The sequence below is a fragment of the Rutilus rutilus genome (assembly GCF_951802725.1).
Source record: "Rutilus rutilus genome assembly, chromosome: 1".
NCBI classification, from domain to species: domain Eukaryota; kingdom Metazoa; phylum Chordata; class Actinopteri; order Cypriniformes; family Leuciscidae; genus Rutilus; species Rutilus rutilus.
In genome coordinates, this window is record NC_140209.1 from 32,546,628 (window position 1) to 32,573,477 (window position 26,850).

Below are 26,850 nucleotides of genomic sequence, written 5' to 3' on the forward strand. Positions count from 1 at the left end.
AAAAAAACTCTTGTTGTGTTGTTTATTTGCACGACTCTTTCTCGTAAAGACTTTGCGCAAATTTGAATGTGAAACCAAGCTAGTTTTGTACTGCTTTGGTTTAACAGCAATATATGATATTATATGAGACAAACTAATATTTTCAGGAAAGAGAAATGAGCCATTTCACTTGAAGCTTTAAAGGGGTCATGAACTGGCTTTTTAAAAAATTGTTGACTGAGGTCAACTTACGACGTTTGCTTGGTTTTTACATTCAAAAACATCAAAATGAATAAGTAATAGGCTATTAATGCTCGGTTTTTATGGGCATGCCGCATTGAAGACTTGGAAGTAAACGCCCACTGCTATGATTGGATAACAGTTTTGCATATTATAATGAGTTTCATGTAATGTGTGAATCGGTGGGTGGGGCTAAACAGGCAGTGTTGAAGATGGCGTTGATCATCTTCCGCGGAGGCGGTGTTTGATACCCTTTGACGTCATATATCCCCACTTTGAAAAACCTGTCGTTCGCTGTGCCTGGTGTCAAAAGCTTTTATTGGACTAACAAGGACGTTTTCAGTTCTGAAACTTACAGGATATTCTTATAGTATGATGACCTCTTATATGTCTAAAGCTCAAGGAAAATTTGATTTCTCAGTTCATCACCCCTTTAAAGCACATGTAGGAATGTAAATGATGAAATGCTATGAATGCACAACATGGTATGATGTCTTTCCCATATCAACAATTCACTTCAACAGGAATGGTGTGAAAGAAGGGTCTGGGAGTTTTTTTTTTATGTATTTATTTTTCAAAAAATGGTCAATGAAAGGAGGCCCTTACTTTCAGAACATTTTGAAGAGTTTAAGACCGGCAAGTTTAAAGATCACACTGTTTTATTTTAAATGTATTTTCTATGCAATAACTCAAAAATAATCATGAAGTAAAGAAAAAAAGAAAATTAAAACATTTTTAAACAATAAATAAAAATAGTCATGGCCAAATGGATTGCAAACGTAGCCTAAATCAGTGCTTTTTGATTCAAATGCCTTTATTGTCCAGCCCTGCATTTAGGGTAAGATATGACAAAGCTGCTTGTTTTATAATTTATGCATATGGAAGTTTTCTGAGGCCCCTATAGCCTAAATAAAGTGGTCACTCGACTCATTAGAGGCAAGCTACAGGGGCTGGACTATGAAACTGAAACACTGGCCAATACAGTGTTGGAGGTTTCATGCCTGTATATGTGCAGCCTGGTGGCCAATCTTCACTGATTTTACTTTCCATCAGTAAGAGCAGAGTGTGAAGTTTCAATTGGCAAAGCAGTAGCACAGCTGTACATAAAATATTGCAAAATACGCAGATACTAACCAGATTGTATCCAAAAATCATAAAACCACAGCTGCCCAACTCACTGCAGAATTAAATGCACAGCTTGACTCTCCTGTTTCGAATAAAACTGTTTGTCTGGAGCTTCAGAGTCTATATTAATGGTTTGGCTGCTATAGCCAATCCTTTGGTCACTCGTGCCAATTCCAAATGTTGGTTTCATTGGTGCCAACAATACAGATCTTGGGCTGTGGACAATGTTAAACATGTATTGTTCTCTGATGAGTCCACCTTCACTGTCTTTCCCAAATATATGGGAGTTACAGTTTGGAGAAGCCCCAAAGTGGCTTAACACCCAGAGTGAAGCACAGCGGTGGATCAGTGATGGTTTTGGCTGCAATATCATGGCATTCCCTATACCGTGCTTGATGGGTGCATCACTGCCAAGGACTATCAAACATTCAAACCATTCTGGAGGATCATGTACACCTAATGGTTCAAATAGTTTACCCTGAAGAGGGTCCGTGTATCAGCATGATAATGGACCGATACACGCGGCAAGACTTGCGACAGAATGGCTTGATGAACATGAAGTGAAGTTGAACATCTCCCATGGCCTGCGCAGTCACCAGATCTGAATATTATTGAGCCACTTTAAGGTGTTTTGGAGCAGCGAGTCAGAAAACGTTTTCCTCCACTAGCATCACATAGTGACCTGGGGTCTCATTTATAAAGCGTGCGTATGCACAAAACGGGGCTGGAAACGTACGTACGCCAGTTCCCACGCAAAGGTTGTGATCTATAAAAAACAAACTTGACGGGAGAATGTGCGCACCTTTAAGCAAACTTTGAGCCGTGCGTACGCACATTCTGGAGACAAAGGGAATTGGCGACACCGATGGTGAGCTGGAGTTAAGTGTCTTTTTGGTCACTTTTAGACAGAAAATCTAAAGAAAATTTAACATATACAGAAAGATAATACAAATATAATTTCACTCACCAAGCCTGCCACTTGAAGCAAATATCCATCCCTTCTTAAATGTCCGCGCCAGCGAGCGCGTTGGGCCGTTTAGTGAAACTGACGCAAATAACAGTTTAAATAAATAAAATAATGATTTAAACTAATGGAGTTAAGCACTTAAACATGAAGTCATTACTGAGAAGTTACAACATTTTTATATTCAAATTCAGTCAATAGAAATATTTGTTGTTAATGCGGTGTTTTTGAACACTTTTCCTCTGGCATGCTTTGTTTTAATGTTTTAACCACAGAGATAACTGCTTATCATGATAATACCAGATTGTCTGAGAAAATAGTTTCGTGCAAATAATGCCCAAGGTCTATCTGTTTCCACTAAAAGTATCAATTAAAAATACAATTCGGCCAGTGGAAAAGATTGAGAAAAACTTTCTCTGAAATGTATTTTACACTATTTGATTTATGTATTCAAAAACAAGGCAAGGATAGGCAACTACTTGATTTTTATTAATGTAATGTGTCTTGTACTGTTAAACGTTATCACGTGGATGAATAATCATATGCAAATGATATGCAGATGAGGATCTGCATAGTAAAACTAGGCGTTGTAAGCTCCATATATGGTTATTTCAGGGAGGAGACGCATGTGCGCACAATCTTCCGCTGACTGGGATTTATAAAGTGAATTCTGCGCAGGTTCTGGCGTACGAACGGTTTTATAAATCCGAATATTATTTTGCGTACGCCATTTTTGGCTTTCGGGCGCACGTACACTTTTAGTAAGGTTCCTACGCACAGTTTTATAAATGAGACCCCAGGACACTGTTCTGGAAGAGGAATGGCTCTTAATCTCTCTTGCCACTGTGAAGGACTTGTGAGTCTGCAATTCCCAAGACGGAACGATGCTGTACTGGCCGCATAAGAAGGTCCTACTGCACCGTACTAATACTTTATTGTAGTCTAAAACCAGATGTTTCAGTTTTATTGTCCAACCCCTGTAGATTGGTTAAACAAAATAAAATAGGTTTCCCATAAGTATACTTGTTTGATATATTTTTTTCTCATAATAACTTTAGGTTGAGCTTTACTTATGCAATAGACAATTTGTTTAAAAAGTGAGAATATGGAACGAGATTATTTGGCCTACTTGTGTGTCTAAATAATTGTAGGCCTACATGTTGTGTTACAATTTTAAAGAATGATTAATTTTATATTAAATAATATTTATCAGACATATATAATAGTCTTCACAACCCAAAAATGGGAATTGTCATTCTTAAAAAGAGTAATGTCACACACACAGCACGCACTCAACGCTAATGTAAAGTGACTACAGTTCCCAAGAACCATCGCGGTCGAAATGAAAGTGGGCGGGGCATATCTGACACTGCGCGCGGTCTTTGAAAGAAAATGGCGGAGTTTCAGAAAGAAGGACTTGAGCCGTGAGTGTTTTGTTATTTACAACACGGGGAACAGATGTACTAAATGTTTCACACTCACATGTGATAGTAATTTCTGCATGAAGAATTCACTTGAGGAAAGCGTAGCATTTAGAACAGCGTTGATGTTGTTGTCAGCTAAACTGGCCATAAATGGTGCTTGATTAGTTAGTGGACAAATAGTGATAACTATTATTTAAAATACTTTACAATGTATCGAATGCAACAAACAAGGTTGTGTAGTTGGTTTGGTGTGCTGTAATCTACATAATCATTTAATCTCTCTCACAGATGTGATACCAGCAACTTCGACACCAGGGTAAATCTGTTTTCTGTTATTTTTTTAATGTAACGTTAACATTAAAATGTTTGCGATTAGTAACTGAATAAAATAATTGTATTCAGCAAATCTGCATATTAGAATGATTTCTGAAGTGACACTGAAGTAATGATGATGAAAATTCAGCTTTGACATCACAGGAATAAATTACATTTTAAATTGTAATAATATTTCACAATATTACTGTTTCTGCTGTATTTTTGATCACGCATAAATGCAGCCTTGAAGACTTCTTTCAAAACATCTTACAGGCCCTAAAAGTTGCCATCATGCATTAATACAGAATCCAAAGTCTATAGTCAAAATGTCACAATAAATATGTGAATGCATAGCCAGCCTATGTCTTATGTAAGTAATATTGAGTTGTGCTTCATCTCAACTAGGTCTCAGAAGTGTCTCATGGAGTCAAACGTCCTCATGACGGTAACCACATCTCAGGTCCTCCTCAGAAGTCTCCTTGCACATCACCTGCTCCTTCAGTGATGCAGCGTTCAGAAGAGGAACGGCCAGAGGACTCGAAGATTGAGGACGGCATGAGGGAAACTGCTCCTGAACTGAGCCCTCGCTCGCGGAGGAAATCCTTGAGGAGATCCTCCAGAGGCAGACGCTCTCTGCCGGCCTTCCCCGGCTCCTCGCAGCGTGAGTGCTGAGCCCAAGAGCCTTTCACTGGATGTCATTTAGGATTGTGTTGACTTTCTTTTCTCGTTGTGTCTTTTAGCCCTGTGTGAAACCATCAGTCTGTCTTTACCTGATCATGAGAGGCTGGAGATGCTAATTAAAGCTGCTATGCAGGTCTGTAAAATTAATATTTGTTAAAGAAAATAAATGAAGCGTTGCCATTGTGTCACAGTGAATATACTTTACTGGCTTTTTCCATAAACCTTTTGATTTCCCTGACTGTACATAGAGGACAGTGAAGAGGGTCAAAAACAGTCTGTACACTGTTCCTGGTGTTGATACAGAGACACTTCAGACTCAAGGTAAGTCAGGGCCTGTCATTCATGTATATATAAGTGTTCAATTTCACTAAAATATTTTTGCTTTTAAACAAAAAGTTGGAAATTATACACACTGCAATTCAAAAGTTTGGTTTTGGAAATATGTTTTTCAAATAATGTTTCTCTTATGCTCACCAAGACTGCATTTATTTGATCAAAAATGATCATCATTTAAAATAACTGTTTTCTATGTTAATATTCATTTATTTAAAATGTCATTTATTCCTGTGATCAAAGCTGAATTTTCAGCATCGTTACTCCAGTCTTCAGAAATCATTCTGAAATGATGATATGATGCTCAAGAAACATTTCTGATTATTATCAATGTTGAAAACAGTTGTGCTGCTTCATATTTCTCTGGAAACCGTGATGCCTTTTTTTTTTTTTTTATGATTTCTTTGATTAATAGTTCAGAAGAAACAGCATTTATTTGAAATAGAAACCTTTTGTAACATTGTACAACATGTCTTTTCTGTGACTTTTGATCAATTTAAAGTATCCTTGCTAAATAAAAGTAATAATTTCTTTAAAAAAAACAACAATTCTTAATGACCCCAAACATTTGAATAGTAGTGTAATTGGAAAAAGTGTCATTTCCAAAATATTCTTACTGATATTTCCAAAAAGTAATTTTTGCAATTGTAACACAACCTCATCTATTAGAATTAGCCAGCTAGAGAACATTGTCTTGATAAAGAAAAAACAGAATTGAATACATACTAATTACATTTTATGTCAAAAATCTATTTCATGATGTTTATATGAATGTCATTCACTTCCAGTTGAGTCTTTGCATGAAGAGTGGGACGGTCTGGCTAAAGACATTAGCAGAGAAACTCAGAATTCACTCCCAACTACTGACAGGTAAAAGTTAGTTTTTCAGTTAAAAGGAATTATTAATCAGTAGTCCTTCGATCCTGAAGCACACTCTAGTTTATTAAATCTCTCTCTCTCTCTGTATATGCAGTGACCCCGTTGTTAACATGACCACTGCGCACATTCAGGAGGACATTAACAGGTAATTCTCCATCTGCTCTCATCAGCCCAAGACGCTACAGTGGGAATTGAATTTATTTCATGACTATAGCTGTTAATGGTCATCATGTGCTTATGAAGGTTACAGGCTGAAAGTATGTCATGGGAGTCGCTACTGAACAAACACCGGACCAAAGCTGACGAACTGGACAGGTGAGCACAACTACACACATGCACTGCACATGTATGGATACAGAAATGTCGTTTAGCTGTGCATCTCTGTCCCGTTGCAGATGTGTGGAGCGGGGGGAGGAGAAGGGTGTGCCACTGGACCCATCATGCTTTGCCAAGTCTTCACAGAGTCAACTCGTTCTGAGCAAACCCGACTACAAGGCGGTACTCATGGGACAGCAAAAACTACTCCGAAACATGGAGCTAGTGGTGAGGCCAGGACGTTTAAGACTCACTCGAATGCAAAAGTATTCAGAACCAGTTACAGTTCAACAGGAATTGAAATCAGTTGGGCCAGTAGTTCTGCCACCACTTTCACTAGAATTATCAAGTACAAGTATTTTTATTTTTCATTAAATGTTAAGCTTTCTTTACAATTCATTTGTTGGAACTCTGTACTAAAGGTGCCCAAATACAAAGAGCCTAAAATAAAATTGAGAGCTGTGGGCCGCAAGTAGCTGTTACATTATATCCGAATTTATTAAATGTTAAAATTATTATTATTATTATTATTTTATTTTTTTAATCCAATTCCTTTATATTTTCTATATTTGACTCTTTGCCACAAAACCACAAGGGTCACAAGGGTAAATTTTTTGGAAATTGAGATTTATACATCGTCTGAAAGCTGAATAAATAAGCTTTCCATTGATGTATTGTTTGTTAGAACAATATTTGGCCGAGATACAACTATTTGAAAATCTGGAATCTGAGGATGCAAAAAAAAATCGAAACATTGAGAAAATCGCTTTTAGTTCAATTAAAGTTGTCCATTTACGTTACACTCACATTTTCACATTTACTACTGTATCTACGGTATCTTTATGGAACATGATCTTTACTTAATATCCTAAAGATTTTTGGCATCAAAGGAAAATTTATAATTTTGACCCATACAATGTGTTGTTGGCTATCGCCACAAATACACCCGTGCGACATGTGACTGGTTTTGTGATCCAGGGTCACATATTTGAATACTCAAATAAGACAATGTAAAAATGGGATAAACGAAGATGTGCTTAAATAGGATTTTTTCTTTTATGTTTATCCTAAAAATAAACAAAAATAATTTAACTTTTTTGTGGCATATTTTAATGTTGTCGACAATGTAGACACAACGTGGTTCTCAGCTAATTTTGCCCATTAAAGCAGTGATTCTATCGCTTGTTTTTTGCTGTTTTGATCCGGAGATTCTGTACTTTTTCAGAAGATGTCATAGCGCCCTCTACCCTATAACAGTGAAAGTGCGGAAAGCCGGAAAATTCCGTCAAATTCCTAAATGGAATCAAATCTGGCTAATAAGAGTCATGTTAGACTACACTGATAATGCTGTATTTTTGTAGAGTTCTCAGAAATAAAGCAAAAATTTGTAATGTACAGTTTAAAAAATGAGTACAATTGGTGACTTTTTTTTTTTGAGAGAGCTGCTGTCATGTGCAGTTGTGTTTGTTCACAGATGGACTCTCACTGTTGTATAATGAGGGAGCTGCTGTCTTTCCATGAGGAATCTCAGCTGCTGCTAAAGGAGACCAGCACCAGATTAGGTGAGAATATGGCTTTCAGTCTGTGGAATAGCTCAATAATTGACAGACAGACACTATCCTTCAAAAGTTTTTGGGCAGTAAGACTTTTTTTTAAAAGAATTTAATAATCTGTTTTCAACATAATAATCAGAAATGTTTCTTGAGCATCAAATCATATCAGAATGATTTCTGAAGGATCATGTGACACTGAAGACTGGAGTAATGATGCTGAAAATTCAGCTTTACATCACAGGAATAAATTACTTTTTAAAATATATATAAATAGAAAACAGTTATTTTAAATTGTAATATTATTTCACAATATTACTGCGTTTACTGTATTATTGATCAAATAAATGCAGCCTTTGTGAGCATGAGACTTCTTTTTAAAATATTTAAACATTGTACCTACCCCAAACTTTTGAACTGTGGTGTACTTTTTGTTGATCACAACATAAAAATCAATTACGAAAAAGCAGCAACATCTAATGAAGTGTTTGAAAAATAACACTACTTAAAAGATCTGCATGATTCTGGATAAATTAAAAATAAAATAAAAATTGTAATTAAAGATCATGATTCTCCCAGAATTCTGAACAGACAACTAAACAAAATAACATGTAATTTACGAGAGGTTCTGACAAAATGTTAATCGCTGCAGTCTACTAAGTTTTATTTATTTATTTATTTATTTAAAAATGTTTTAATGATTCAAAGACTCACTCATAAATACTTCACTTGTTTCATTACTGGATGAATCGGCATTTTGAAACAATCTCTGAATGATTCAATGACGAATAAATTGTCGCCACCTACTGGTGTAACGATGTAATCGATTATTTGAAGCGTCGAGTTCCTTTCAAAAGGTGATTTGCTCTATTTAAGTCGCTCTCATAGACATCAAGTGTTTATGTCTGAACTATAAACTTTTATCCCAGTACATCTGTGATAGAAATGATACTGTGTGGCTGAAAAGACTGTTTGTGAAGCCGTTTCATAGATGACAACTTCTGTCTCTGGGTCAGTGGCAGCATCAACACAGATCTGAATCATCGTCGTTTAGGAATGAGATCGCTTGGGTATTTGAATCGAAATCTTTTACGTATTAATCGTGCAGCTCTACTACTTACAAAGTAAAATCGCATGAAATGCAATTCAACGCAAGCTGCCTAGATAGTGCCAGGTGATTTTACTGTAATTCAGAAGTGTGTGAAATGAGTTATTTAACACTGGGCTTTCTCCCTCCCCACACACAGCTTCCAGGGCAGGATTTGAGAATCTCCCTTCATCCCCGGTCAGACAGCTGATAAAAGGATCCGTATCTAGTGTTTCCTCCTAGTTTACAGTGCCGTGATGACTCCCATAGGATGCTGTGCTTCCACAGAATCTGATATGACCATTGTGGTAATGCATTAATAACTTTTTAATGTAACATTCTACTTTTTTCCTATAACTAACCTATAACATTTCTCTGTTACCCAGTAATTTGGACAAAAAAAAAAAAGATGAATTTTGAGTTTTGATGGCTGTTTAGTTTAATGTCCTCCAGTGTGTGTGTGTGAGAGAAAGGTTCAGAATGTGTAGATGAAGATGGACACTAGATGGCAGACTAGTTATTCAAAGCTCTACTTTTACCCGTGTGCTTTCAAGACTGTTGTGTTGTTTTGTACAATTGTAAAGATATCTGAATACAATTAAATGCCTTGTCATTTATTTCAATCTTTGTCTTTCTTTCACAGTTCTGTCATGTAAATTGTTTGACTCAGTTTGAGCCTCAAACGCTTTTAAATGGTCTTTAAAATATCATGCATGTCTAATGGACTAAGGATGATATTCATTCATCCATCCCTGGATTATTTTCTTCTTCTGCTTGAATGACAAAATTGAATGAACTGTTTGAGCTGGTGTCTTGTTTCCAAGACAAACATTGCAAGCAAGTATTTAGATGCTTTAAGTCATCGTTTATTAGCCTAAAGAAAAGACACTGGCCCCTGGGCTTTAGTCATGAGCTCTTTGAGGGCCTTTTAGCCTTCTATTATGTTTGTTCTTGTGACCCCTTCCCCCACACTTCCATCCCTTGTTCTCTATTCAACATAGCACAGGGCTGCTGAGCAAGAAGCAGGCTTAGATGATTTCTCCACTTCACATCCTCTCTGTTTATATCACATTTCCATGCCCACAAGACTAAACATGACCTGCTCTGAACTTCCGTGCCATAATAACAGTATTTGAGCTCGAACAAAGCCACGTTCACTCTCAATACTACGTCCACTGTGATCAAAGAAATCAAAGACCGACGTTTCAACAATCCCGAAAGAAAAGCTTTAACTGTTTCGACCTCAGCCGCTTGGAAAACGAGGTCATTTTTCTCTGGCGCACATGTAGGCTGATTTGACTTGGCTTGTATTTAGTTTTCTCTGTTAATGTAGGGATGGAGGTGGTTTAGCAGGAGAGTGGGGTTAAGCGTCAGAAGCACTGGGGGTGGCACAGCAAGAGGGATCGATTCTTATTTAGATGAAAATGAGGCTCCGCGCTTGTGGGCCGAGGGTGCATCTGCCTCAAACAGCTTTAAGAAGAATACCTATTCACAGTCAAGAGGGGGAAACACTATTCTCATGGTGGCAAATACTTTTAAATTAAACGTCAATTGACAAAGATTAATCTATGCACGTGGTGTGGCAGTTGTCTACGTTCGTATGGAGTAGAAATCAAATGGTCCTTTTGTTGCTGGGGATGTTAAATCATGCTTTGTTTTCAGTATCTGTCAGGAACTGGTTTGTATTGTTGTGATTAATGTGATGAGCAGAACAGGTTCTTCATTAATTAAAATACATTTCTGGATTATGCAAAAAAAACATTTGGTCTCTTTACGGCATATACTATATATATATATATATATATATATTTTTTTTTTTTATGTGTATGTATTTGTATATATACACACATATATGTGTGTATATATATACAAATACATACACATATATATATATATATATATACACACATATACATACACACACACACACACACAGAGAGAGAGATATACACGTATGTAATGTGTATGTATAAATAAACATATCTCTCTCTCTCTCTCTCTCTCTCTCTCTCTCTATATATATTTATTTATTTATTTATTTAATAAGGTTTGAACACCCTGCTATTTTGCAAGTTCTCCCACTTAGAAATCATGGAGGGGTCTGAAATTGTCATCGTAGGTGCATGTCCACTGTGAGAGACATAATCTAAAAAAAAAATCCAGAAATCACAATGTATGATTTTTTAACTATTTATTTGTATGATACAGCTGCAAATAAGTATTTGAACACCTGAGAAAATCAATGTTAATATTTGGTACAGTAGCCTTTGTTTGCAATTACAGAGGTCAAACGTTTCCTGTAGTTTTTCACCAGGTTTGCACACACTGCAGGAGGGATTTTGGCCCACTCCTCCACACAGATCTTCTCTAGATCAGTCAGGTTTCTGGGCTGTCGCTGAGAAACACGGAGTTTGAGCTCCCTCCAAAGATTCTCTATTGGGTTTAGGTCTGGAGACTGGCTAGGCCACGCCAGAACCTTGATATGCTTCTTAAAGAGCCACTCCTTGGTTATCCTGGCTGTGTGCTTCGGGTCATTGTCATGTTGGAAGACCCAGCCTCGACCCATCTTCAATGCTCTAACTGAGGGAAGGAGGTTGTTCCCCAAAATCTCGCAATACATGGCCCCGGTCATCCTCTCCTTAATACAGTGCAGTCGCCCTGTCCCATGTGCAGAAAAACACCCCCAAAGCATGATGCTACCACCCCCATGCTTCACAGTAGGGATGGTGTTCTTGGGATGGTACTCATCATTCTTCTTCCTCCAAACACGTTTAGTGGAATTATGACCAAAAAGTTCTATTTTGGTCTCATCTGACCACATGACTTTCTCCCATGACTCCTCTGGATCATCCAAATGGTCATTGGCAAACTTAAGACGGGCCTTGACATGTGCTGGTTTAAGCAAGGGAACCTTCCGTGCCATGCATGATTTCAAACCATGACGTCATAGTGTATTACCAACAGTAACCTTGGAAACGGTGGTCCCAGCTCTTTTCAGGTCATTGACCAGCTCCTCCCGTGTAGTTCTGGGCTGATTTCTCACCTTTCTTAGGATCATTGAGACCCCACGAGGTGAGATCTTGCATGGAGCCCCAGTCCGAGGGAGATTGACAGTCATGTTTAGCTTCTTCCATTTTCTAATGATTGCTCCAACAGTGGACCTTTTTTCACCAAGCTGCTTGGCAATTTCCCCGTAGCCCTTTCCAGCCTTGTGGAGGTGTACAATTTTGTCTCTAGTGTCTTTGGACAGCTCTTTGGTCTTGGCCATGTTAGTAGTTGGATTCTTACTGATTGTATGGGGTGGACAGGTGTCTTTATGCAGCTAACGACCTCAAACAGGTGCATCTAATTTAGGATAATAAATGGAGTGGAGGTGGACATTTTAAAGGCAGACTAGGGGTGTTTCTCAATATGCGTTCTTCAGCGATCTTGCGTCCTTGTGTTCTCGTTTTACGTCATCATTAACCGTCGAAGTTCAGACCCAATTCTCAAGAACGCAAGTACAGAGGACGCATGAAAGAACCCGGATGTGTTCTTGATACCGAGGATGCATCGAATGCAGACTTGAGCTAGTACTCGCCTGGTGTCCCAGAAGTCATTGCGGCCGGTTCCGAGTTCGTTCTTCCAAGGAAGCTTGTCAAGACCGGTTTCCACGAGAACACAAGTCCGTTCTCTGCGTTCTTGGAATTGAGAAACAGCCTAACAGGTCTTTGAGGGTCAGAATTCTAGCTGATAGACAGGTGTTCAAATACTTATTTGCAGCTGTATCATACAAATAAATAGTTAAAAAATCATATATTGTGATTTCTGGATTTTTTTTTTAGATTATGTCTCTCACAGTGGACATGCACCTACGATGACAATTTCAGACCCCTCCATGATTTCCAAGTGGGAGAACTTGCAAAATAGCAGGGCGTTCAAATACTTATTTTCCTCACTGTATATATACACACACACGTATGTGTATGTATGCATGTTTTGTTTATATACAGTATGTGTGTGAGTGTATATGTTATTATATAATGTATGTGTATATGTGTATGCAGCATATGTATATACATACATTCATTATACACACATGTGTATCTGTATATGTGCATATACTATATATTTATATAAAATACAAGTGTATGTATATTTTATATACACATATATACACACATATATGTATATTGTATTATACTGTGTACACAGTATATCAAATACAATAAAATATAATAAAAACATACATATACATAAATAAATATGCACACATATCTGTGTATATATATATATATATGTGTGTATATAATGTATGTATTTGTGTGTGTGTATATATATATATGTGTATATATATTGTATTATATATGTGTACACAGTATATACAATACAATAAAATATAATATAATACAATAAAAACTAATAAATTACTGAAATATTTTAATATGACAAAAATTATTTATACACACACACATACATATAGTGGTACATTTTACATATATAGTAGTGGTACACACACATATACATATACACGTGTGTGTGTGCCACTACTATATATATGTGTGTGTATATATACACACACACACACACATACATACATACATACATACATATAGTAGTACATTTTACCACTGGGCCACATTGTCCATCATTTAGGAAATGAAAGGAGAAAGATTGAAAAAAATATAGATTTACAATTACTCAAAATCTCACTGTGCGAAAGCAACGCTGTGATAACGAGTTCAGGTTACAGTTTGTTCTCTAATATTCTCATTCTCACTTCAGATTGATTAGTGTTAGATTGTAGCCGAGAGATCCGCTACGCGTCAGCATAAACCAGGACCACTTTTGTCCCATTCCTCTCTTTGCACACACATCATCAAACTCCCATTGAAATGCTCCAGGCTGAGTCTCTCCCCTCCATGTATCCCAGCAGCCATTCGTCTGAGAAGCCTGTCTTTTCTCTCTGAGTGATGAACTGCGCCAAAACGTCCACGTTTGCAAAAAAAATTGGGACCACTTATTTTTAATCTGCTCTGTCCGTGCACTAGCTAAAACACATTGATTTAAATAAGGAATGTTATACTTAGGCATTTATATGGACAGACATGGCAATATTATTAGATAACTAATAGGTTCATTTAACGTTACTTTGTAATCAAGAAAATAATCTTCAGCTTTTAACTTTTTGAAAGCATTTTTATTTTATTGAACTTTTTTCTCCAAAAACAATCCTCTTAACATATGAATTTAAAAACCATAATTCTCTTAGACTACATTTTGTGAAACTTTGGCTATTTTATCTACACATTACCTGAATTTAGATTCAATTTAAAAGTCAGAAATCTTAACTCACTCTATATCCAACCCAATCATTTTCTTAACGTAATTTAAAATGCGTTTTCCTTTAAATATATATATAGCTTGAATGTAACTCTTCACCCTTGTCTCGTTTAATATACGCGGTTCTATTAATATGTAAATTAGCCCCGCCTCCACTCACTCACACCAGCTCAGAGATCCACGCATTGACATCACACATTGATGTGATTGGTTACAAGGTAGTTTGTGACGTCAGAAACACCAGTGATTTCAAACCGCATTTTTGAGACTGCAGTTTTAAGGAGAAAATACTCAGCAATGGTGTTGATTTATGAATTTGCACATGGTTCGTCTTAAAGCATATTAAAAACACCACATAGACATATAAACCAAAATTAAAAGCTTGAGTTTCACCACAGGGGGACTTTAAAGCTTATCAATTCCTTTAAGCATTTCTTGTACATTGATGTGGTTCAAAATGTTTTGCAATACACCTCAGACTTTAATGCTGTCACAACATATTTTAAAGGAATAGTTCACCCAAAAAATAAACATTGTCATCATTTACTCACCCATTCTATATGTCGTTCCAAACCTGTATGACTTGCTTTCTTCTGTGAAACATAAAAGAATATTTTTTTGAAGAATGTTAGTAACCAAACCTTTTTGGCTGCAGGACAAAAGCAATGTGTAATTCCAAATGCAGTGAAACCAAACCCTGAGAAAAATCAATATGGAAAATTCCTTTATATTAACAGTACATTTGGACCCATTTTCTACAGGCTTTTCTTTGAGAGCACCAGTAGCTCCCAATTTACTCAAAGACATGTTTTAAAGCATTCTGTGTCGGGGAAAGTAAAAGTAATGCATTGCGTTACTCCCTAAAAAGGTAATTATTACAGTACTTAGTTACTTTTTATGCAAAGTAATGTGTTACAATACTGTCACGTTACCTTTTCTTACCTGGGCTGGGCTTTCCTGTTATTTAATTGCAAAAAAAAAAAAGTTATATTTGTGGCAAATTTAAAGGCCCTTTGAGATCAAAAGTGACATGAATAAGCATCAGGCTGGACCTTTCAGCTGTGCTGCCATTCTGGATCACAGTAGAAAGTTCAACACTCATACTATTTATAAAATTAAAATGAAACAAATGTGATGTTTACCTAAAGTCATTTTTGCTCATTATTATGGTTGAATTGGGATCATCGAAGGTCAGCAGCAAAGACATTGGTTAATAAAGTGAGATTAAATACATAAAGTATATTTGTGTTATTTAATATATTTAACCATTGCAGGTTTGCATAATCTTCTGAGTTTGCATTTCACTGTTCATTTTGTTCATTTAGAGGAATTCTGAATCTGTTTTTGTGCGAGTCAGATTGAGTAAATTCATGCTCACATTTAGTCTACAACAACCATCATGTTCACACAGAACGCCTCCGCATCTCCTGATTTCACTCAACATGGGGACAGAAGAGGTGTCAGTCAAGAAAAAAGTTACTTCAATTTTGTTGTAAATTTAAAAGTAATGCATTGGTTTACTTGAAAGAGTAATCCAAGTATGTAACTTGTGTTACTTGTAATGTGTTTCCCCCAATACTGGCAGCACTATCAAACATTCTGAATGTTGGTTTTCAACCATTCAGGCAGGCCTATGTTTGATTTGCATCTTCTAGCTATTTCATTTGAGTAATGGAATATTTTGTGTTTTGAACAGAGGCAGCTCAGACATTTTGGTCACAATTAAGGGTTAAGTATGCTTTGTAATATACGGTGAAATGCTGATTATGGAATGTGTACAATTCATCACTGGAGGGTTCTAGAACACTAGGGTTCTTGACTCATTTGAACTGATTGCATAATACTTTCATGATTAATGAGTTATTTCAATTTGTTCTAGTGATAAAGTGTGTTTACGAGCTGTTTAATTAATAAAAATTAAAAATGAATAAAAACTAAATCCATAAAACTAAACCCCTGTAAGTGTCTCCATATTATATATATATATATATATATATGTTTATAGAACCTTTCTTGGTTTAAACATTACATAAACGCACCATGGTTTCACTACAGTAACGCTGTAATTATTAGCAGGAATGTTGTAGATTCAGTCTAAATGTAACCTATTAGGGGAAGAAGGGAGTAAATCCATTTAGGCTAATTAATTAAACTATGAAATTGTAATTATAAAAATTCCACAGCTTGTGTAACAGAAATCACAGCCACACAGATCAAAGCACAGCAATTAGCCTAGGCGCCAGCCATTGTTTCACCTCTGGTTACTATGCACTTCCAAGTACAAAAGCAATAGTTCAGCTATGGTAACTATACAAAAGCCACTTACACGATGAAATTACAGCATGCGGTCTGTTTGAAAGAGACGCGCAAATTGTTTACTTGCTTGGGCGCGTGCGTGCGCGTCACTGGCGCCCCTAGAGGCTCCACACAGTAGCGACTCTTTTGTGCGCGATGATGACGTACGCGCTCGTGTGTAGTAGCGTGAACGCGCGCAGTGGTGCGCTCGCTCAGAGGGGGAGAAAAGAGCCGCCGAGGAGGGCAGAAACACAAGAGAGGGGCAATTTTTTTTTCTACGACAGCACCGCGGCTTGGGGAACAAACCAACTGTGTCGAGTTGGCTGGCATGGAGCTGAGCGTTGCTGTTCTGAGCCGTTTCAAGCCGTCCACCTAAAAAGCCGGGGCATTTCGGGGGCAGTTTGCTGTTGGTCCCGGGGGTTCGTGGAGCCCGTGTGAATCTGTTGCTAGCAGCGCTCGAATGCTAGTTAGCTCCGCTGCTAAGCAGCTAGCCAACACTGCGAATCAATTGTGTCGGAGATCTCGGATTTACGTTTAAAAGCGGTCGCGTTCGTCCGCTGCTCTCGGGATTCGTTTTGACCGTTGAGTTTCGTCTTTTTCCTAAGTGAGGAGACGGTAATAAGCGAACGCTTGAGTTTCTATTTCGATTTATTTTCAAGCAGGGACTTTTTTTTTTCCTCCTCTCTATTAGCTTGTTAGCCGCTCTGGTTGGTTTAGTCCAGCTTGTTAGTAGTGTCTGAGATTTCTACTGTAATAGCTGTCAGCGACAACAGCCTCTTGACGAAAAGCCAGATTGTTGACATGAATGGTTTTTATCGCGGACTGCGAGTTGTTTAGAGAGGCGATACTTTGAGATGCCGCGCGTGGGATACTTCATGTTTCCAGGGACGCTTTTATTTTCTTGTTAGACTGCTTTATGGGAGTGCTAGTGTGCAGCGTTTTGCTTTAGACAATACTGGTTTTTGCAGGAATTGCACGCGGTCCGATATATTTTTTTCCCCTCATGCAAACTAGTTACTCACCTTTTCCCATCAATCGCGCATCGTTTTGATGTGGTTAAATCCCACATTCCAGTCGCGCTCTCGTTGTTTTTTTTATCTAACGTTAGTGATTCCTTGAGCTCCACGTTTGTATTCACGCTGCTGGTGGTACATGGTCACCGAGACAGATCGCTGATACAGGTTTTCATTGGTTTGCGGTTGGGGAAACGGCGAGATTCGGCTTTAAAGTATTATGGATGAACAGACCCGAATGCTGGCTAGCATGGGCGGACTCGGCGGACTCTCTCAAGCCGACGTGGGTGACCCCGATTCGGTTCGGAAGCAGCAGTCCCTCGGTCAACCGCAGCAAGACATAGGGGATATTCTCCAGCAGATCATGGCCATCACCGACGAGAGCCTCGACGAAGCCCAGGCGAGGTAAGACCTGTGAGAGGAGGACAAGTGTGAGATAGATAGATAGATAGTGTGCAAAAGCAGCTGGACACAATCTACACCTCATTGCTTTAAATACAGTCAATATAAATAACGGCAATTTGTCTCCTGAAAATCGTATGTGATACAATGGCTTGCACCTTTTTCTTAATTTAAATACTATTTTATTGGACTGTCCCTTTTTTAATGCAAGTAGAACACATTTGTATTAAGTAAGCTCACTTAAGGATTTGTTTAGTAAGAGTTTTACCAGGTAAGGTTTTAGAATTTTTAATCTCATGTTAATGTTAAAAATCTTGTGTAAAATCAATTGGTGTCCCCCCCCCCTTGTTTACTTGGTTTTAATTTTTAATTGTGTACTGTATTTTAATTTTTTTGTAATTCAGTTTGTGCCATGAATATGGCCACAGATGCTGACATGGCACTCAAGAAAACTGTTCTGATACTTTTCTTAATTTACATTTGCGCATATTCTCACTAGAGCTTAGTGTCTTAATAGGAAAAAAGTGTGTTAATTTATTTACCACATTTTTGGATTTTACCTTTTCAAGTTGTTAAAAGTTCAAAATGAATTGGCATTCGGAAAAAAAATCTTAAGTCACGAATGAATGTGAATGCAATAAATGATCGAGTTTATGAGCAATCCGAACTTTCTCATTAAAAAGTTATTATAACGGAAAAGTTTTAATACTAGGAGTCCTTGTGTGTATGTTTCCACTGCTTTCCACTCAAACAATGCACTAAATTTGCTTCAAATAGATAATAGGACTGTAATTACTAAAACCTAAGGATGCAAGTATTTTTCCCCTCCTCTGGGTTTGCTAAATGGGGCCAAAAAGGTTTTAGAGGTCAACCAATATGTTTGTTATCAAGAGCCCATGGGCTCTCTGAAGCCATTTGGTCTTCAGCGTGCGTCTGCCAGATTGAGGCCCCACTAGATAAATGAATTGGATTAATGTGCTACCTCGTCATTAGCATAGATAATCAGCGCGCGCTTAATTAAGTCATCGCCGTCAAACAGTGTCAGACTTAACCTCGAGACGAAAACACCGGACAGGATTGACGACTTTCCCGCCGTTACCTGCAGATCCTCCTCGGGTACAGTTCAGTGTATTTCTATTGACCGTGCTGAAATTGATCTCTTATGGATCGCTAGATTGCGCGCTGTGACCTGCGATCTGTTGAAAGGTCAACCCGAGCCACAGATCCCGCACAAAAGCTGCCTTTTAATGAGGGATCGTATGTGCGCGTATGCCTTGTGATGTGTCATTAGCTTGTGATTTTCCACCAAGCCATTTGACCACCTGGTTCTCTTAATTAATTCACTTCTCTTTTACCCTCCTCCTCCTCCCTGGTGTTCATCCTTTTCATTGTGTGTTGGGCGCAATCAATTCTCCTATAATGCGTGCGCGTGTGCAGCTGTCCACAAATTGAGTTTCTATTAATGAGATGGAGGGTCGCTACTCGAGCAACTTATAAACCCAGCGAAATTGCCTTTATATCTATACCGCATTTCTCGGGTGATATTGTGTAGTGACTTTGTTTCCCTTATACGAAAGACTGATGAGTTGAATGATGATGGTGTGCGTGACTGTTTTAAGAGGGTTTTTAGGTATTTGGTTGAAGATAAGCAATCAGCAGTCTTAAGGAATAGGGAATTGTTCACCTAAAAATTACTTTTTCATTTTGCTGAGTGTCCTGGCTGCTTTTTTCAAAGAAATGAAAGTGAACGGGGTGACCATCAAGCTCAAAAAAATGATAAAGTATAATAAAAGTTGTCTATGACCTGTGCTCTATCTTGAAGTCTCATGAAGTCATATTGCTTTGTGTGAGGACCAGACCGAGATTTCAAACTCTCCAAAATGGTCACGGATGCCTAAAAACGACACTTCTTGTAATAACATCCAAATTAAATGGTTTTTATTAAAGCCAAAAATATAATTGTCTAAGTTTTGACTTGGGGTGGGAATCACAGGGTACCTCACGATACGATACATGGCTCGCGATACCGATATTCTGTCTAACTATAAGAACATAATGCCTGTGAAAAGGTTAAGTGCAGGTTTTCTCTCTTTAAGTCCAGAAAGTATTTCAGTCCGTAAATTAAATTTAACAACGTTAAGTAAATTAAACGTTTTATGCTTATACTTTTGAGAAGCTTAAACGTTTCTTTGTGTGTAAACTTACACCTTTACCTGCTTGTCGACTTATCGTTTTATATAAACCTGGTACATTTAAAAATCTACCAACAAAATGTGCAAACGCTCCCGTGTGCATCTGTGTAAGTGCTCGGTAAAGAGCGTCAAAGATGTCTATTTACAACATGTTTGTCCCATCAAGGGTATAAAAGCTGAAGTGCGTTAAATGTGGCTGGAGCATCTATTATTTTACTCGCACTGCTGTCCGCCATCCCGTTAAAAACTCTCTTTCTTAGGCTAGTTAACTTATGTTCACGTTTCCCTCATTCATGTGTTGAGCGCCATAAATCTATTATTTTATTAATTAAAATATCGATATTTGGCGCCAGCGTATCGATTCTCGCATCGCATTCGCACAGAGAAGGACAGCGATATATCGCCCTATCAATATTTTGTCCCACGCCAAGTTTTTACCATATACAAAACAAAGGTACATTATTTTGAAATTGACAATGTAGGCCTGAAAGTTAGGCTCAAAAGAAGGAAAACCCTCCATTCGTATAACATAAAACATTTCATTCAACCAATTATTGTATTGAGGGGAGTCTGAAAATGTCCAATTTGAGAGTATTTTTTTTTTTTTTTTTTGCAAGGATCGTACCCAACAATAAAGATGACAAAATCGTTTTTTTTTTAAACTAGAAATTAGGTAGAAATGCCTCCTTAATCTATGCAGATGCTATCCTATCTCTAAAAGGTAAATTGCAAGAATGTTCTCAAATCTGGAACCTCTGCATCTTCAAACTGGCATGAAGATTTGTCACAGCATGTGTCATGTTAACGATGCCAAACTCCGTTAATTCTTGTCTTTCATAGCTGGTCATGAAATGGCACGTTTAAATATGCAGAATCAAATTTGAGAGCTGGGGGAAAAGGGAACGTTTTTCAATCGTATGGAAAAAGGCGGTGTAAAAAAAACATTATTCAAAGCATCTCATTGACATGAGGGTGAGTAAATGACAGAAACTTTTTTTTTTTGGTGAACTATTCCTTTAAGCATAATGCAAGATATGGTTAGTGATGGACGTAAATGCATTTTCTCTTTAGTCACTTCTTCTCTGTCGCTGATATTCTACAGTTATTCTTGAGTATAAGCCCTTGCCACCTTCAGTTATGAAGCGAAAAAGCCCTTCGGTGCTTCCGCACAGGCCTGAAATAGTTCGGATACCTGAGAGAAATATGCATTATTATTTTGTCAAGTGCGGGATGGTTTTAGGGCAGATAAGCCAGCTTCATTTGCGGAGTGGAGAGCTTTACTCGGCTTCAGAGAGATTGTACCTAGTGCGGTCAGCAATCTTGCACATTATAAGACATATTGCTTTCTTTCTTTTTTTTTTTTTCATCTCTTTTATAAACAGATTTCCTTTATTTGATACTAATGAAATATGCATGGTTGTGGTATCTCATTAAATAGATTTGTGGCTCATCACAATGCCTCTTAAATTAATTAGTTTAATGTGTCCCAAACCTGCATTATTTGCTGAGTGGAGGCACGTGCTTTGCTCAGAAAGCAAAGATACGTGGTTCTGTCTGGATTGCTTATTCATTGCATGTTCAAAAATAAATGTAATGCACAAGACTTGCTTTGCATTGGTAGATAAGGTCAATTGAATTGATTGACTAGATTACATCAATCAGAAAAGAGCAAGTTAAGCATTTATATCGCTATAAAAGCACTTGCATGCATACGTCCTAATTCATTAAGTAGGTTTGTGTTATTTATAGATGTGAGATTTCTGCGATTTCTTTTACTTTGCACTCACTAGTTACTGTTTTGTTACCCAGGTTTTTCTTTCGACATCTTGAACATTTTTTGGCAAAAATCAGACTTGTTCTGATTCCATTATCATGTGCCACAAGTACTTGATTTCTGTTTTCTATTCTTCTCTTGATCTGCATTATTTACTGTGGGGGGTCTCTGGTCCCAGTTTAAGGGGTGTATGGGGTCAGATGTCATCGGGACGGTGGGGGCAGATGCCAGCGCTGTCTGTGCCTGCCGCCCTCAGCCTCTCACCCTGTTGCCCTGTGTCCAGATGCTGGCCAGAGGAGGCACCGGCGCAGTGGACCCCACAGAGGGAGGGGGAGCTGGGGGGGAGCACAGCAGGGTGTGCCCTGCCGCTCAACTTCCAGCACAGGTCAGTACAGGAGCGCATGAGCACCCCCTCCTCTTCTCTCCCCCATCATCCCCTCCATGTTGATGACAAAGAGAAAAATGCACTCTCATACAGTTAAAGAAGCACTTCAATCTCTGTGGGGCTAAACTTTTTTTTTTTTTTTTTTTTTTTATTATGCAATTCCTTCTTTAAAGAACCCAATTCAGACCCCTTTGAATAGACCAAAATGTGAATCAAGTTCTTTTTTGCATTCACATTGTCCCTGGCCCTAAAAATGGGCTTTTAGTCGGGGCTGTTTTAGTTGTGATTAGTCTACTGTTCAATAACCACTTGAATTTTTATTCTTTTTTTCATTATATTTTATAACAGGCTAATCAATTTGATTATATCAAAACAATTATATTTTATTTATTATAAATTAAATTTACATTTAATAATATTATATTCACTTAGAACGTAAGGCAGCTCAGATTATGCCTACATTTTCACAGGAATCTAAACTAAAACCTTTCTTTTTCTGTTTATTTGACAATAAGATTTAAAAGATGCCCCTCGTTATCTCTAGAAATGAGAATAAGTGACTTATCTCCTTGTTTGTTTCATTGCATGTCATCATTCTCTTTGTATAGTAACCTTTAATGGCCAAAATATTTCTGATTATGTGCATGAGAAGGTAAAGTGAACCTGAAGCGCTTTGCGCTCACATTGCGCTTTATAAGCGATGGACACTTTAAGTAAAGCAAACTCAAAACACCTCATGAGATGGTTTTCGTTTTAAGATTAGTGTGTATGAAAGCCACACATATTCACCCACTCTCAGGCCAAGTGAACCAAACGCTGTTAACCACCACAGACCTCACACATTCATACAATTGATTAAAACAAATCTCCATCCCCATGTCACATCCCAGGAAAGATTTTGGTTGCATCAGTTAAGTCTTTTCATGATCACCCATCATCCCATTGACACGAGTTTAGGTTTCTGTTTGTACTATCAGTTGTCATTCCTTGATGTTCCTGTATTTGTCTTGCTCATATTTGCACAAAGAAATAACCTACAATAAGACGCAGCGATCTATTTTTGCCATCTCATGTCTTTTAAATGTTTGTTCCTCTTGCATTGAATTCTACATTCCTGAAATTTTTGGGCGTGAACACATCAAAGCCAACAAAGAACATTTTAGGCGGCGAATGAAGTCTTGGAAGCTGAGCAAACTTCAGATTTACTTCAAGTTGGACGATACACAAGACAATTGGAAAGTAGGCAATGTGATAAGACAAGCTAACTAATCAACAGTAACCGATTCAGCATTGCCCAAGCTAGTGCCGTTGCCCATTTCCAACAAAATTACCCAACGAGTTGCACTGTGTGTCATCAGCTTAAGGCCTCATCCACAAAAAAAAACAATCTTTTTTTGGGATTTCCCACGTTATCTGTTTGCCTCGGAGCAAAAGGGAAACGTTCTAACTTTGTTTAGTTGCGGCCAACTGCAATATTAGGTAGCGAGTGTTGTGGTGTTCAGTTTAGGACTTTCTCATAAAAGATTATTCAGGTTAGTGCTTTGTAGCGTCATATTTTTACGAAATGCAGTGCATTTTTTGATATGCAATGCTGAGAGTATTTTGAAGTGGCTGCATGCCACATGATTTGTGGGTTTATCAGTTTGCTTTGCTCATGTTAATCCCAGCTGTTAGTTGGACGGTTTTAACGAGAACACGTCGATTATTGGCATTTGTTAGGGGTTAACGATGCTCCTGGAAAGCATGCTTCATCTGCTCTCTAATACAGTAGCGCTGAAATCTGGCTGCGTGTAGATAAGCTTCCCAGGCATCAGAGCTCACCGAGCCTGGAAATAAAGTTTGCTGATGGGAGACTGCCCTGAAATGATCGATGATTGGATTTAGCACATATGATTCTGGCTTTGAGAAGAATGTTTCCTCTGCGAGACAGAGGGTCCTCACTTGTTTTGATATTCTCCAGACCTGCTCGATAAATTAAGCACGTTCGGGGTGTAAAAAGGGCTGGATAATACCATTAAAGGGTGGAATGCTTTTCCCTGAAGACAAATGAGGACCATGTGTCAGTTACTCATTTAGCTAGAGTGAGCCAAGACTGCTGCTGTATCTTCTCAATCTACAGACACCGAGCTTTTTAAAAGACTTGAGTTTTAGTGTGTCCATTACATCTTGATTGATTCTTGAGTAGATGTTTGCACCTGTGATTGTGATCATATTCTGCTGCGAATGTTAAAGGTTGTTGGTATGTCTTCAATTACCGTAAATCCTCTGGTGTGTTTGGCAGGGAAACGACGTGTGCTTTAAATTGAGACTTTGAAGAATCAATCATTAATGATTCTCTAAAAAGGAGACTTACATGGTTGGCGTTTTAAAAACAATGCTCAACCAATAGCTAAAGAGCAGAGTCGATGAAATACGTAAAAAGGATGGCGAATGAGATGAACACTTATATTGTATGATATATATATATACTCAAAATTCACAAAAATGTGAAGCCATTATTGGGCTAATTCAAAAACATACATTAATAAGGTGCAAAATGCAATCGGTAAATGGATTTGTGTATGTTTTCTATTGATCGTGGCATTATAACTGGCCATGTATCAAGACAAGTGTTGTAGACGCATGTCTGTTGAGAAGATTGTGGTAGAAGATGGGGAACTGCATTTTGCAAATTGTATTTGGAACATTTTTGTGGAAGCATTTGTGCCATGACCTTATTTGAATAATTTATTTAGCCAATCGGGCACTAAAATAACACACACAAAGTATGTAAATAAATGGCTCTATCATTGGCCTTGAATTTCCCTCTACGGAGTTATTTCTTATTGACGAGGCCATTGGTAGATTTCAAAACGGACAGAAGGGCAATTTGTTAATTGGGCACAGCGTTCGACAGATGCCAATAAACTTAAAATGGCCAAATACTGATCGATACGTCGGTCTTTCACTGTTTGAAATGAAAAATAATCAGTCTCTCGCTAACGCTTTCCTTCTCTCTTCCAGAAAACACGCACTGAACTGCCACAGGATGAAGCCGGCTCTCTTCAGTGTTTTATGCGAGATCAAAGAAAAAACTGGTAAGTCGTTCACTTGCTCTGCCAATGCAGAACTTCTGTGCAGGTTTGTGTCTTCAAGCCGCGCTCCCACATTTCGAGGAGATCTTTTTCATTACACTATTGATTCTGCATTGACCATATGCAGAGACAGGTGTTTAATAATCATCAGTCTGAATTTATTGAGTCCCCGTGCTCTTTTTTTTTTTTTTGCATCAGTAGGGTTCCTCTGGGCTTTCCAGGTGTCTTATCGTATGGCCCACTGCAATCATTAAGTGTCATAGCAATGGATTCAATGTTTACAATGTGTGAAATCTCACCTGAATGCATTTCAAAGCTTTGAACTAGCAACAAGTGTATTTGCTTCACTCTCATTGTTGCTTTGTTACATTTCTCATTGTGAACCCCATCCACACAATCCATCCCAGTCCAAACAGGTAACGGCTCTCGCATCTCAACTCGAAGATCCACAGTGGTCAGTTTTCTGGCAGATCTGCAGCTTTCTCTGCTCAAACGAGAGGCTGACAAATGATTAAATATTTATGGAGGTGTTGGCGTTGTCTTTGTGCCATGGTTTCTCTCGTTTCTTTCCTGTCATATCCTGCAGCTTGAATCCATCTCAGGTTCTGTAACAAGCATGCTCATGTGGAATTACAGTGCAAAAATGATGTGCAACGGTCTGTTTGTGGCAATCTGTCAATAACCCAGTCTTACTTTCCTATAATTGGATGCAAGTAAAGGGTAGGCTAGAGGAATGGGTATTGGGGGTTGTCCCTGTTGCCAAGGCAACCTGCTGTCTTATTTACCTAATGTCATTCACTTTGATTTTCACATTTAGCCTGCCAGTGGAGAAAGGGCCGGGGAGAAATGCAGCACTAAATGGAAGGTGTTGTCGGCAGTGCAGACAGGCGAAGTTAATGGTCAGAATTTTTCCATATATCACTTCGGTTATCGCCAAACTTAATCTAGAATTCGTGTTTTACCCTGAAGACTTCGGCGTAAATGAGCTGATTTACTAGATGACAGGAACAAGGCCATTACTGTCTGATCTGAGCCGTGATTTTGCGTTTAAGGCTTGTTTATGGCAGTTTCATTGCGACAAAATTATTCTTTTTGCACCAAAACTTTGCAATAAATAATGGAAACCTCAATTCAATTAAATGTTTTTTTATGTTATATACATTTAACATATATTTTATAAGAGTAATATCTTGTCTGAAATCTATTAGGGGTGGGGGGAAAATCAGTTCACATATGAATTGCGATTCTATCTTCTGCCGATTCGCATCGATTCACAAATAAAAAAAAATAGATTTTCTGTGTTAGACTTCTTTAAACTCGCAGTGCTGCTTAAAGTTAATGATTGCTTAGAGTGTGAAAAAAGACTTCGGACACAGCCAAAGATGCACGTGATCCCGAGTTCAGTTCTCTTTCACAGCTTATTGTGCTTAAATGGTCAAATACACAAATGATTATGTAAAAATGCACACCGTGTGAAGTATTGACATAAATGCAGTCTGTT

At 37.9% G+C, this 26,850-nt stretch overlaps 2 protein-coding genes across 7 annotated transcripts in view; both read left to right on the forward strand.

Annotated features, from left to right (window-relative positions):
* The first annotated feature begins 3,641 nt into the window (after positions 1-3,641).
* On the forward strand, positions 3,642-9,509 carry dsn1 (DSN1 component of MIS12 kinetochore complex). Its single transcript, XM_084404638.1, has 11 exons — positions 3,642-3,732; positions 4,021-4,048; positions 4,453-4,708; positions 4,788-4,861; positions 4,977-5,049; positions 5,850-5,931; positions 6,035-6,085; positions 6,184-6,255; positions 6,336-6,483; positions 7,730-7,817; positions 9,053-9,509. The coding sequence occupies exons 1-11, from the start codon at positions 3,701-3,703 to the stop codon at positions 9,133-9,135; spliced, it is 987 nt and encodes a 328-aa protein (XP_084260764.1). The 5' UTR covers positions 3,642-3,700; the 3' UTR covers positions 9,136-9,509.
* Positions 9,510-16,675: 7,166 nt separating this feature from the next.
* The window catches only part of pbx4 (pre-B-cell leukemia transcription factor 4), a 41,976-nt gene continuing 31,801 nt past the window's right edge, over positions 16,676-26,850 (forward strand). The window contains exons 1-3 of one of the 6 annotated variants that reach the window (XM_084406998.1): positions 16,676-17,927; positions 22,174-22,275; positions 25,279-25,352. In XM_084406998.1, the coding sequence (XP_084263124.1) occupies positions 17,743-17,927; positions 22,174-22,275; positions 25,279-25,352 (361 nt within the window). In that variant the 5' untranslated portion in view covers positions 16,676-17,742. The remainder of the gene's footprint in view (positions 17,928-22,173; positions 22,276-25,278; positions 25,353-26,850) is intronic. The other 5 variants (XM_084406997.1, XM_084407002.1, XM_084406999.1 and 2 more) reach the window with 5 other exon arrangements.